A 13,404-nucleotide genomic window follows, 5' to 3' on the forward strand; every position below is an offset into this window, starting at 1 on the left:
TGATAGGTTTCTGATACTGATATCAGACTATTGGATGTTGATGGGAAACTACAATGTCTCCATGAAAATCAAAGTTTAAACCAGAACTAACTGAAAGCGTGATCTAATACCTAGTGAAGTGAGTGGGAGTCTTTCCATTGACTTCAATGAGCATTGGATTGGATGCTAAAATGTATTAAAATAATGGGGCCAAATTGGAGTAAATTAGCACAACTCCATTGACTTTAGCGGAACTATATCAATGTCCAACAGAAAAGAATTTGGCCCACTTACTTATATTATGCACTGTCAGGCTGGATATCCAGGACTAATTTTTGGCTTGCTCCCTCATCTCCCATGATGGCAGAGGCCCCATGTAGACATACCTGAGCTAGCTTTGATCTAATCAGCCTGTGCCATGGTCCAAGCTGCTACAGCTATACTGTTGTTCTAGTTACCTTTGATCTAGCTAGAAACATCTCCAGTGTAGAGATACCGTACAGCCTAGTCTATACTAAAAATTAGGTCGGTATAACTGGGTTGCCCAGGGGTGTGACAAATCCACAGCCTGAGTGAGGCAGTTAAACTGACCTAATACCTGGTGTAAACAGCACCAGGTTGATGAGAGAATTCTCCCATCAACCTAGCTACTGCCTCTCAGGGACATGGATTACCTATGCCTATGGGAGAAAACCTCATGTAGACGTAGGTAGCGTCTTCGCTGAAGTGCTGCAGCAGCACAGCTATAACATTTGAAGTGCAGACAAGCCCTAAGAGAACTAAAGAGCTAGCACATTCAGACCTAATAAAAGGTAGAGGAGTGACACTATATGGTCATTCAGCAACACTTTCCAATCCAAGTATAAGATCCCACTGATTAATGACTGATTCTGAAAAGATTCCTTATTCAAATTCCTCAGAATGGAGGTAGGGTAAAATCCTGAAGACCCTGGAGCACACCCCATACAGTGCCAGCCAATATGATTTTAGAAGCACAGTAATTATCTTTTTAATTTGTACTTTTTTCTTTGAAATTAACAAAAGAATATGGATTTCACAATCCAAATCAAAGGACTGAATTCCATACAAATTTATTTTTAAATTGTTTTAGTTTTCCTGATAAACTTTAAATTTAATACACAATCCAGTTCTGGCCAAAAACTTGAGCGAAAAGTTTCACCTCATGCAACTTTCCTCATCCTGAAATAATGGTTTGATGTGGAAAGTGCACCATCCATAACTTGTCATAAGCAAGTCTGTAATTCTTACAATTATTATGTGCATGATACAGAATTAATAACTTTAACTGGCATTATCCAAACTGCATTTAGTCCCTGATTCAGCATAGCACGTAAGTTAGCTGGGCCCAGTTCCAAACTGTAAACTTTCTACTACAAACTACACTGAAGCTTTCTGTTAAAATATAGTTGTCCTTTTGGTTAGTCAAAATGTATTTAAGTTGTTCATCTACTTTTGACGCATGAAGCTACATCTCATATTTTCTATTAACCAAATTCCATCCACAGATCACGTCTACTGATTTTAAGGAGTTTTCTTCTGTGTTCTCTCTTATAAACATATTTTCTGAACTGTTTCTAAACTGTTTGAGGCTTGTTTTTCAACACAAGGATAATTTTTCAAACAGTGTTCAGGTTAATAAATCTTCACTGTTCAATTCTTCTATATGTGGAGAAGAAATTATTACACCTATCACTTCAGTAAATGAAGTTAACTGTAGTACTGAATATAGAACATTCCAATCTCAGTTACATCAGTGTAAATCCAAGTAATTAATGGAAATAAATGGAGTTTACCCTGAATTAAATGAGATCAGAATATGACCCAGAATGACGAGTTATTAGAATACAATCACACATTACAAGTGCACTCAGAGAAATCATTAACTTCTACTGGCATTTTATTTTAATTTCTCAAAGAGAAAAAGACAAATAAGATGACAAGCAATATAAATAAGTGTCCTGGAATTCAAGACACGACTGTCAAGAAATTCTTACTGCTGTGTTGTATTGATTATTGAGAGTTCAAATTGTATTTATGGATTATGCAAATGTTTTTTTCAAAATACAAAAAAACTATTCATGGCAAGTAATACACTCTGCAACATGGCACTGAAGTGTGTACCAGCTTCCTAACAGTCCAAAGCCTGGGGCTATACTCTACAACCATGCTACCTTCATCATTAATTTTTCATGTAAAAAAAAATGCAGAAAGCCAGCCAATACCAGAGAAATATTCCCAGCCAAAGACCACAGTCTCCTTCCTTTGATTATTAGTTTCAGATTTCCCAAGTGTTGTCTGGAATGCCTTTAATTCTTAATATTCTGATACGTTTAAAATTCTTCAGTAAATAACTTCATGTCAGACCCATGAAAATAGGGGGCCAGTACCCTACCCTTTGGTGGTAAACCCACAGGAGTGGGGGCAAGAAAGTCTAGGTAACTCAGTTTCCTTGCAGTGTCGCCCTCAAAGGAGAAGATTTGGAATGTGACTTCTAAACCCAGAGACAGGAAGTTGCACCCCTATGTGAACCCATGACTTTCCACCCCTTGTTTTCCCATTACTCAAGTGCCTGAAAGCAGTGAAGTTGTAGTACAGGCGCTAAGGCACATTAAGGCCTATGCAACTATGAACCAGGCTTAGAGGAAAATATGCTCCAGTTGCTCACCTTGCCTTGCCCCTCCTGACCCACAGGGCCCCAGCCCTTTGAATATAGGATGTATAGATGAGGAATTTTATATTGCCAGCCATCACTGTAGTATTTTAATACCTATAGCATGGAAAAGCTTTTATATGCTCAATGGAAAGCTATCATTATGATTAATTGTATTAGAATAGCACCTGACTCCAATCAAGAATCAGGATCTCTTTGTGCTAGGCACTGTACAAATATATAATAAAAAAAGCCTCTAGTATACGGCCTATTCCGCTGAGCTGTTGCCCCAATGTTGTTCCCATCCAGTTTTATCACTGAACTGGGGCACATAGGTCAAGATCTGTATCGCAGCACACCTAGGGAAAACATTCATAATTCAATGTTCCGAAATGGAAGGACAATTTACATGATCTGCATAAAAAAGAAATATTTTTAAAGTCAAAACTGGTCTTATCCCCCATTTGCTTCTTTTTGAAGAAGGCCTGAAAAGGTCTGTATATGTTGTCTGATTTTTTGTTTGTTTGTTTGACTGGGCAAGTGGTTTTGCTTGGCCTTTCCCTCAGAAGTACTAAGAATGTGATTAGACTTACTGGAACACTCATTGGAGATCTTAAATTGGCAACATTTACACACTTTAACTGAGAGGGGCGAGTGTGCTGATGTGGTGTTTATTTTTTAAAAAATAAAGGACTTCTATCTGTTTCTCAGACAAACAGTTTGAAAGAGTCAGGCTAAATATCTTTTCCCTCTCAGGCCTTGCCTATATTCAAAATTACAGTGGTTCAACTAAGGATGCAATTTTAAACCAATGTAGTTAAACTGGTGCTAAACCCTATGTGGACCTCTTAATTCAATTTATGCCTGGTTTATAGCATTTGATTTAACTGAGTTACTTATTATAAAATAATACAAATCAGACTCAAATTGAATTAAGAATGTCCACACCAGGTTTTACACTAGTTTAACTCAAATGGTTTTTAAACTCATTTTGAAGCTCAAATCGTGCAACTTCTGAATGCTGACATGACCTCAGTTTTCAGTTTCCTACTTTGTGCTATTATAATCCTACTGTTTTCCAGTTATCCAGAGTTCCAGAGGATCCAAGACCTAAATATCTAATCTAAACACAAGTAGGGCTTGGGGTAAGGTGAGGAGCAGAATCTTTGAGGGCTTCAACTGTGATTTTAGTTTTTCAACTCATCTTTATGTAATGGAGTATTCAGGTAACAACCATGATGAAAGTACAGAGCCCCAACATAGTTACCTCACTGGCAAGCACCTGTGGCTATTGATTAATAACTTGACATTTAGTACTGTACAAGTACATTCTGAATGTCCTCAACCCAACAGAAGATGTAACAAGGCCAATACTTGAGGTAGGAACTGTGCTTTTCACGGGACAAAGAAAGTACTTTTGGAGATATCATGACCTTAAATATTACGAGCTCTAACACCCTGGTGCTAGGTGATTATGCAGGTATTTACAAAAAGAATTTTAAGGAGCTGTTTGGATTAACTATATGCTAATGCTTTAAGAAGCACTAAAACCCAATGGTTACAAGTTTCTTTGCAAATGTGTGAAAAACTAATGCAATGAAAGGATTCACCATAATCCAAATCACTTCTTCCAAAAAAGTTTATAAAAAATGTATAATTTTTACCATTTGCTACGTGGTAATGCTTTATATGGTCACAGAAACTTAAACTAGCAGGAAGAGTGTGTGCTTCTCCTTACATTCCCTATTTATGACTAATACAAAACATACAGGAGACATACAGGTAAAAATTAGTGCAATGGGATTATTCCCTCCTTTTAATCATGAGGGAAACTTCATTACAAACTACAACATGAAAAATGACTAGTTGGAATAGTTGATGAAGTACTTTAGTAGTAGGCCAGTTTTAAGCACTGAAATTCATAAGACTGAAATTCACTAGGTGAAGTGAGGGAAAGATGATTCAGACAGAATTCCACAGATGACTCTGATAACATACTGCTGATCAGCAGGTTGATATACCCCACTTCTTCCAGTATAATCAAAAGTGGATATGGACAGATATTCACAGGGTATTAGCTTCAGAAGGACCAAATTTACTGTGAACCCATTGATATGTGAACTGTGTACACAGAAAAGCTGTAACTGCAAATAGCTCCTGGTGGTTAATTTTCAATTTGATATTGCTCACTATCCAACTCCTTAAAAGCAACACTGTCAAATGCTTTGAGGGCCAAGATTTGATTGACTTCAAAACTTTGAATCTGATGGGGAAAGTCCACTAGATTCTCAATAGGTGTTTTGGTGGTGTTGGTTTGTTTTTAGTTCTTATAGTTGCTGTTTTGGGGATGCTCAAACACTCTGAAACAACAGGAAACTAAAACTCTGGTTTCAGAATTCCTCTACTATTAATTTGGGATACTGGTGCACAAACAATGGATCTCATGCTGTCAGTGGACATTTTCTATAACTTCAGTGGGAGTAGAAGCAGACCACTGTTCTAGGCAATAAAGAAAGTTTTGCTGTTAGACAATGACATTCATGTAATTTCAACTACATTCAAAAGGAGAAAAAATATTTGTGGCCAATGCGATATGGCAAAACCTTCCTTTTTCAAGCTTTTCAGAGGGTCTTACTAAATAAATCAAATTAATTTTGTTTATAAATATTCCTCCAGTGGTTTTTATTTTAATAAAAAGAGAGGAGGGTACACACAAGCACACTGGGCACCTGGGAATATCAGCGTCGCGATTGCGTATCATTATAGACACTGGTTTTCAACCTGTGGTCCATGGACCCCTGGGGTCCACAGACTATGTCTAACGTTTTCCCATTTGAAATTTTTTAGGGATCCCCAAATGAAAAAATGTTGAAAACCACCGTTATAAACTAATCCTGTCCTCAAAATGCCTCAGGCTGAAGCGCCACTGCCCATGGCTCAAGCCAGGGGGGCTTCTCTGGGAGTCCATTCATTGGCATGACATGGTCTATAGAAAGCAGAGTGAAGTACACAGAGAGAGAGGGAAGCATCCAGCATCAGCCCCAGGTAGAGTTCTGCACCAGTGGTGGGAGTTGCATACCCTGGGGCTATTGAACCATAGGGTTGGAAGGCACCACAAGGATCAGGTAGTCTAACCCCCTGGATGCAGGCGTAGTTGTATCTAAAACCACTGAGTATGTGTTACACACAGGACGGGGGGAGGGGGACAGCTGCAGTCTCCCCTCTCTGAAGGCAAGGATGGTGAGAAGGCTCCCCAGGAAAGGAGGGGGTTCCTTACTCAGGCTGAGGAGGGCTTTCCAGCAGCCCCTAAAGCACTTCCCCCCTAGGGGACCCTTTCTCTGCCCAGGCCCGGGGGAATCTCCCGCCCTGGAGATCCCCGCTGGCTGGCTCCTGCCCAGCAGCTTTTACAACAGCAGCAGCAATTCAGGCCCCCGGCGCCGCCACAGCCAGGCACAGCCGGCTGGGTAGGGTAGGGTAGGGCAGGGCAGCCGCGGCTAGCTCTGATCACCCAGCGCCCCAGCCCCGCGCTGCCCTGCTAGCCCGGATCCCAGCCTCCTCCCACGCCCAGCCGCTCCTCGCCGGCGGCACCGTTAGGTCCCAGAGCAGGCGCTCCGCCAGCAAGGGAGGCTCCCAGCCAGGCCGCAGCCTGCTGCCTGGGCAGGGCACGCGGGGAGGGAGAGACCAGGGCTTTCCCCCCCCATGCATTGCCCAGGGGCTGGCTTGGGAGCCGCGCAGACCTCGGGGAAGCCCCTGCGAGCGCCTGGCCCTGGGGTGAGGCAGCCAGCGGGCAATACCCAGCCCGGGGCCGCAGGGAAGAGCAAACAGCAGCGCGCCCCATCCCTGCGCCTGCAGGCACCTACCGTCCGCGGCCAGCGACATCTCTATGAGGGTCTCACTCGCCTTTCTCCCCAGCCGGTTCATGGCTGCGCCGCGCGCCGGCCCCTGCCTGCCTGCGACTGAGACAGGCAGACCCGCCGCCTGGGTGCGGGAGCAGGGCGGGCGGTGGCGGCACCCCCACCCCTGCTCTTTCCCCTCCCCTCGCCCCTCCTCCGGCTGCTCCTGCTCCGGGAGGGCGCTGGAATGCTGCGCCTGGTTTCGGGTTACGCGGTGTGTCTGTGTCAGCTTCAGCTGGGGGCCGGGGGGGGGGCGCCGGGTGAGTCAGGGGCTGCGCCGCCCGGGCTGGGCTTGGGTTACCGGGCAGCACGTTGCATGCATGCGCATTTCTAAAGCTGGAGCCGGAGGAGGAGGAGGAGGCGGCGGCAGTGGCGCCTTTGCTCACCGCCTCTTTGCCTGGATGTGCTAGCCGGGGGTGGCCCTCCTTCGCCCACACGCGAGCCCTTACTCATGTGCTGTTTCCGCCAAGGGGAGGGAGAAACCTGCTGGCTTTTGTTCTTGGGTCAAACTGTCTGGGCTGAGCTGCTTTTTAATAGAGAGAAAATGTGACTTGAACGGTTAGTACCTAGAGCAAAAGGAGCACGGAGTCCTGGTTAAGGCAACCAGGCCGTGTTCCCGAGAGCTGCTCAAAGTGAAACCAAGGCAGCCAGAGCGCAGGAGAGACCAATAGAGAGACCCCTTCAGCTGAATCTCCTGTGAAAGAGAAAGGTAGCTGTAACCAGGCCCTCTGATTCACACGCCACCTGGGCCTGGCCTCAAACTCAGAGGCACCACCTTCGAAGTGGATGCTGAGCAGGGGTTTGGAGAAGGAGTGCTCTTGCTGCTTGAGTTTGTGTGATGTGTAAAGCCCAGCGGGGAAGAAAGTTCAGAAATATTTGTAGGAAAAATAGACAAATAAATATTCAAGGTGGGCATTATTGGATGAGCAGGGGAGCGTGGGGGCTGAATGATAAGAGAGCAGAGCAAAAACATAAATACAGATCTTTCCCTATTTTTCTCTTGTACCATAGAGCTGCTTAAAAGTTGGTGTCATACACCAGCTGTTACAGTTTAGTTTAGCCCCTGGGAGTGAATTCCCCCTTAGGGAGAATGAACACTATTGTAGGGTTAAGCATGTGGAATATATTTAAGATTAAACATTTATTATTATTGGCTGCACCTATTAAGGAGGAGTAGATAACCAGATGGGGAGCCCTGCAATCTGCATGACTGTCATGTCTCTGAGTAGTATGTGTATGGTATTTGGGCTGTTTGTACGCCTGATACTCCTATACCAGGTGCTCTTACAAATGGACTAACGACTAACATGGAATTTGACTAGAAGCTAATAAAGGACTAAGACCTGTATCACGCAGTGTCTGCCTTTATCCAAATGATCTAGGTCAGCGGTTCTCAGCCGGTGGTACGCGTACCACCGGTGGTACTTCGAAGAAGGCTGGGTGGTACGCGAGCCGAACCGCGCCGCCGAATCCGCCGCCGAAAGTCGTCCCCCCCCGCCGCCGCCGCCGCCGAACGTCCCCCCCCTTTTTTTCCCGAGTGGTACTCGGGTCAGGTACAGTCATGTCAGGTGGTACTTGACCTGACTGTACCTGACCCGAGTGGTACTCGGGGGAAAAAAAGGTTGAGAACCGCTGATCTAGATCAAGCAGAGCTGGTAAGAATGAGTGAGAAGTGAGCTCCCTGTAAGAAATAGACATCGGATAGTGGGCGGAGATTTTTTGTTTTGCTTACAAAGGCATAACAAGATCTAATGGCTGGAAAATGAAGTTAGATAAATTCAATCTTGAAATAATATGCAATTTCATAGCAGTGAGGGTGACTAAACCTTGGAGCACCTTACCAGGGGAGATGATAGACTGGATGCACCATTGCTGGCAATCCTTAAGATGAAATTCAATATCCTTCTTAAAGATGTGCTTAACTTCAGTTTCTGGGAGAAATTGTACAGCCTGTGTGCGCAAGAGATCAGGTTGTATGGTTGTGGACTTGGAAGTCTTCTGGCCTGGGAGTCTGTGCATCTGTGATTCCCTCCTGTTATGGGCCACGGGGAGAACAGGATTGCCTGCATTGCCCTCAACTTATGCATAACATTTACAGCTGTTTATTAAGACATTGACTATACATCTCATGCTTCAGAGGGTCACGTTCAATGGTTAGGAAGGAATTTTTTTCTCTGATGCACAATTACCCACATGTATTCAGGGGGGTGGGAAGGTTTGTCTTCTTCTGAAGCATCAGAGATGGCCACACTTGGAGACATGGCACTGAACGGGATGAGCTAGTGCTCTAAGGTGGTACAAAGAATCCTCTTTCTCATGCTTGGCTGATATACCTTGCTCACATGCTCAAGGTCTAATTGGTATCAGATTTAGGCTTGGGAAAGAATATTCTCTGAAATCAGATTGTCAGGGACCATGGTGGCATTTCACCTTCCTCTGCAGCATGAAATGTGGATTGCCTGCTAGGATCATCCAGGCACCTCTCTCCTAATCAGTTCCCTGCCATTGCAGGGGCCTTGGGCATTGGTGTCCCCTTGGTCTCCTCCTGTGCCACACAACAGTTTAGACTCCTGAGGATGGAAAACTTTGGTCTGACCCAAATTATTGAGCTCAGTATATAGGAGTAACTGGGTGAAATTTAATGGCCTGTGATATACAGAAAGTCAGACTAGATGACTTAATGGCCCCTTCTGGCCTCAAATGCTATGAAAATATGAATGGAAGGGTATGCAGGATGGGAGTGCCTGGAAAGAAAAGCCTGAGATTATTTGTGACTGTTGTTACAAAATGACTGTAATTAAATAAATGCAGATACAGTGAAATTGTTTTAAGGGGGCTCAGGGATGCCAAGAAGCTTTTCTATAACTCAGTAACTCTGAAAGTTGGGTGCAGTTCAGAGGTATCTGTAAGATACACATGAAGTTTTATTTATATATTTATTATGTGTCTCATTGTCAACAATTGTGTTCATAGTGAATATCAAAATATAACATTAGCAACCTCAAACAATGCCTAGATTAGATAAAGATTTATCCAGAAGAAAGACTTCATGAACATCAGACTTCATTTTCTCTATTTTGCTTCAAGAAGTGAAATGAAGTGAAATATTTCATTACATTTTAGCTAAAAAATTCTTCCATTAATGCATTTTAATGTTTCAGTAAATTACATGAAACCATCAGTGATCCATACTGCATGTAAAGTAATCACAAAGTGTTATTTTTTTTACCCTAGCCATTCAGTTCTACTTATGCACGTTCATTAGAACACTCTAAAGTCAGCGTGGATAACTTAAAAAAGAATAGTTAATTTTTAGTGGATGAGCTGTGGGATGTATTATAATGTGAATGTATTCTGTGTTTGATTGCAATCCCAAACCTTTTTAGAGTCAGTTCTGACAGTTCCTATATAATCTTTGCTGTAGGTGCTGCATTAGATAATGGCATTATATAATAAGCAAAAACACATTTCTTCCCATCCTCTAACTCCATTACCTTCCAGTTCATTTCAGGATTCAGTTCAAGATTGCTTGCTTGTTCTTGAAGTGCTTCAAAAATTTGATTTATATTGATTTCAATGGAAATTAGGTGCCTAACTATCTTAGATGCTTTGGAAATCCTGGTAGGTGCCTAGCTGCATCTTTAGGCAGATGCAGTTGCGCTGCTGTAACCTCTGTAGGGTAGCCTCTCTAAGCTGACAGGAGAGAGCTCTCCCATTGATTTAATTAATCAACCCCCAAAGACCGGAGGTAGCTATGTCAAGAGAAGCTCTCTCACCAACATAGTGCTGTCCACACTGGCACTTTAGGTCGGTGTAACTTATGTTGCTCAGGGATGTAAATAAGCCATAAATTACACCGACTTAAGGTGTAGAATAGACATAGCATAAGTCACTTATGGAAATGGGACTTAGGCTCCTAAATCATGTAGGTGCTTTTGAAAATTGACCTTGTTGATCTCTTATTCACTTCTCTCCCCCACCCATCTAGCATTAGTTTTCTGTTTTGTGTCTCTGTATACTATCTCTGCACTTCTGTCTTCTGGAACAGCCTTTCTGTATTTTCTCATCAGTAAATCCATCCCTTTTCAAATCTGAGCTGAAAAATCTACTCTCTTCTCTTGCTCATATTTCTTCATTTTTCTCTCTGCTTCCCTTATTTAAACTCTACGGTGGGTCATATTGTTCTAATGAAAAATGGAGGTCATCGTTTGGCTCAGTATTATTGAACTTTGATCTTGTTTATACAGTGGGGGCCAAGCATATTAGGGGACAGTAATTTGTAGAGCACTCTAATGTGCTGCACTCTAACTGTCCTGGATAGAGCCTGCTGGCATGAACTAAAAGGTACCTAGTTCATGCCAGTTTAGTTCATGCCAGCAGGTTCAGTTAGAGCACAGCACACCAGAGTGCTCTACAAATCATCACTCCTCTTACGTGCTTTTCTGCACCATGTAGACACATGTTTACAGCTTCCAGTAAAGGATGCTACACAAAATAAGGGCTCAGAACTAGAAACACTACCAAGCATACTACTTAAACTGCAAGCTCACTGTAGCAAGGGCTGTCTTTTCATTATAATCGTATATGCTGCCTGAAACAATTGGACCTAGACTGGGGCCTCAAGGGATCTAGCACAATACAAATAATAATAATAAAAATTAAAAATTAGAATAAGATTAATGTATTTATAACGTCAATGGGACTCCTTTTCATGGAGTAAGCACTATGGACCTGATTCAGCAAAGCATATAAGTACGTGCCCAACTTTAAAGCACGAGTAGTTCTACTGACGGGACTATTCATGTGTTTAAAGTTGCGTAAATACTTTGCTGGATTGTGGCCAATTGAGGAAGGCAATTAAACTGCGTGTTACTACCTACAATTCGCTGTCAGAATATTTTCTTTAAAAAGATACCGTTTTTTTTAAAGCCTTTAATTTAATCACAGTTTCAAATACAAGGAAAATGTTTTATGTAGACAGGGGACACAATTATAATGCTAAGATTCAACAAGAGCAAGGGACTGCAAGAATGCCAGTGGTTACAACTAGATTGCTTGCCTTCTAATTATATGCTGTCCCCTCCCTGCTCCGCCTAACATGTGCTGCAAGTTGTTCTTCATTATAGCCACATGTTATTCTACAGCTGTATAAGCACTGTATCTGGAATTCCAAGAATATTTTGCAAACCTGTAATTGAACTGGTTTATGGTTTATTGAGGTCTGGGGCCAGATAGTGTAAATTACACAGTGACCCATGCAGGAGACAGAGAGCTGTACCATCCAAGAGTATCTTCCAGAGCACTGGGAAAGTGTGTGTGCTGTACCAGCTCTTAAGATGACGTTCCATGCCCATCTGTCCATAGGCAGATAGTTGCACAGACCAGCATATGGGGAGTATGGGACCATCCTCCAGCCCCTCAGTAGGGGTGATTCACATCCCCTTTAGTATTAAGAGAAAGAAATCCCTGTGCTGTAACCCTTTATTCTTTGAAATTGGTTGGATTTAATTGGAACACTTTTACCTGATATATTTGCTTTTTGTAAGTATTTAAGCTTTAGAAAAGTTACCATGATATCTTCTACTTATTTCCATTTTGTGTATAATGTCCAATAGCATCACATGTCAGGAGGGACTGAACCTGGGACCTTCAGTATCACAGCATAGGCAGTGAAATAAAGAAGTAATTCTGATAAATATTAGCACTAAACTTTTATTCTCTATGGGGAAAATTTTAAAAGGTGCCTAAGTGCTTGTTTAGGTACCTAGAGCTGCAGATAGGCATTAATGGGATTTTCAAAGCACAGGAGTTATGCTCTAAGCTGCTTAAGTGCTGTTGAAAAGTTATAAGGGTTCACCACCAACACCACTTCCTCCCTCTTGGATTTTTGCAAGAAAGGACTTAGATGCCTAACTCCAAGAAAGAGTTTGTGGCTGGGAATCCTGAGCAGAGGAAGGTTCTTCCCTCCTGGCCCAGACCCTTAGGCACCTAAGACCTTTGAAGGGGCAGGGCTTAGACCACACCCTTTTCCTTGGCATTTTCTATTGGCTAGTTTTGGCAGTTCCCGGCTCAGCGTGCTGACTTTTGTGGATCTGCTTCCTAAGTGCCTAACTCTCTCTATGCCTTGTATAGGAGTGTGTGTGTGCCTAACTCAAAATCTCAGGCGCTCTGTACTTCTCAAGTACCACATGCAATCAGGATCTCAGGTATTGTGTTCACTCAGAATTTTAGATAATGTATTGTTTAAACAACATAGTTTTGACAGAACGAATCATTCTACCAGTTGGTTTCCTCCAAGGGGCCTGGAAACAATGTTTTCCCTAGTCAGACCTTCTCAGTAAACTTCAGAGTGACTGGATTTTCTAAGGAGGTAGTGTGCGCAAATCTGAGTTGCGAGGCTCCATCTGTACATACAGCTTTGAAAATGTAATCACAAGAATTGAAATAGAACTAATAGCACCAAGAGAGCAGACAATTTCCTTTTCAGTCTATTTTCCAGCCTGCTATATTTCCCCTAGTAATGTTTAACTGTCCCCCGATAGCTAAACCATCCACAGTCCTGTTGCTCTGACGTTCTTCTGCACATAAACTGCACTCCTAAAACTAATATTTTTATCTCCTACTCCAATATCATTAGTGTGCTCCCACCAAAAAAATTAAAGATCCCCAAGTTTTACCCAATTTGAGATCTTAATGATATCTTATCCAGTGGATTCTTCTGAATATATATAGTACCCGGAGAGACACTTAAACACTAATTCTGACTGGAATTATATTGTAACATATTATTGATGAGATGTATTTGTATGTAATACACTACATTTCTGAAGAAAGCTGCTTAAATTTACATACCACTGTTTA

At 42.5% G+C, this 13,404-nt stretch overlaps 1 protein-coding gene across 4 annotated transcripts in view; it reads right to left on the bottom strand.

Moving 5' to 3' along the window:
• ANO5 (anoctamin 5) overlaps window positions 1–6,641 on the bottom strand; it is an 83,353-nt gene extending 76,712 nt beyond the window's left edge. For 2 of the 4 annotated variants that reach the window (XM_067558181.1, XM_067558179.1), the window contains exon 1: window positions 6,511–6,641. In XM_067558181.1, the coding sequence (XP_067414282.1) occupies window positions 6,511–6,571 (61 nt within the window). In that variant the 5' untranslated portion in view covers window positions 6,572–6,641. The remainder of the gene's footprint in view (window positions 1–6,510) is intronic. The other 2 variants (XM_067558180.1, XM_067558178.1) reach the window with 1 other exon arrangement.
• Between the last annotated feature and the right edge of the window lie 6,763 nt (window positions 6,642–13,404).

The sequence above is a fragment of the Emydura macquarii genome, unplaced genomic scaffold, assembly GCF_026122565.2.
Source record: "Emydura macquarii macquarii isolate MOO-44397 ecotype Brisbane River unplaced genomic scaffold, CSIRO-AGI_Emac_v2 contig_1876, whole genome shotgun sequence".
Classification (NCBI taxonomy): domain Eukaryota; kingdom Metazoa; phylum Chordata; order Testudines; family Chelidae; genus Emydura; species Emydura macquarii.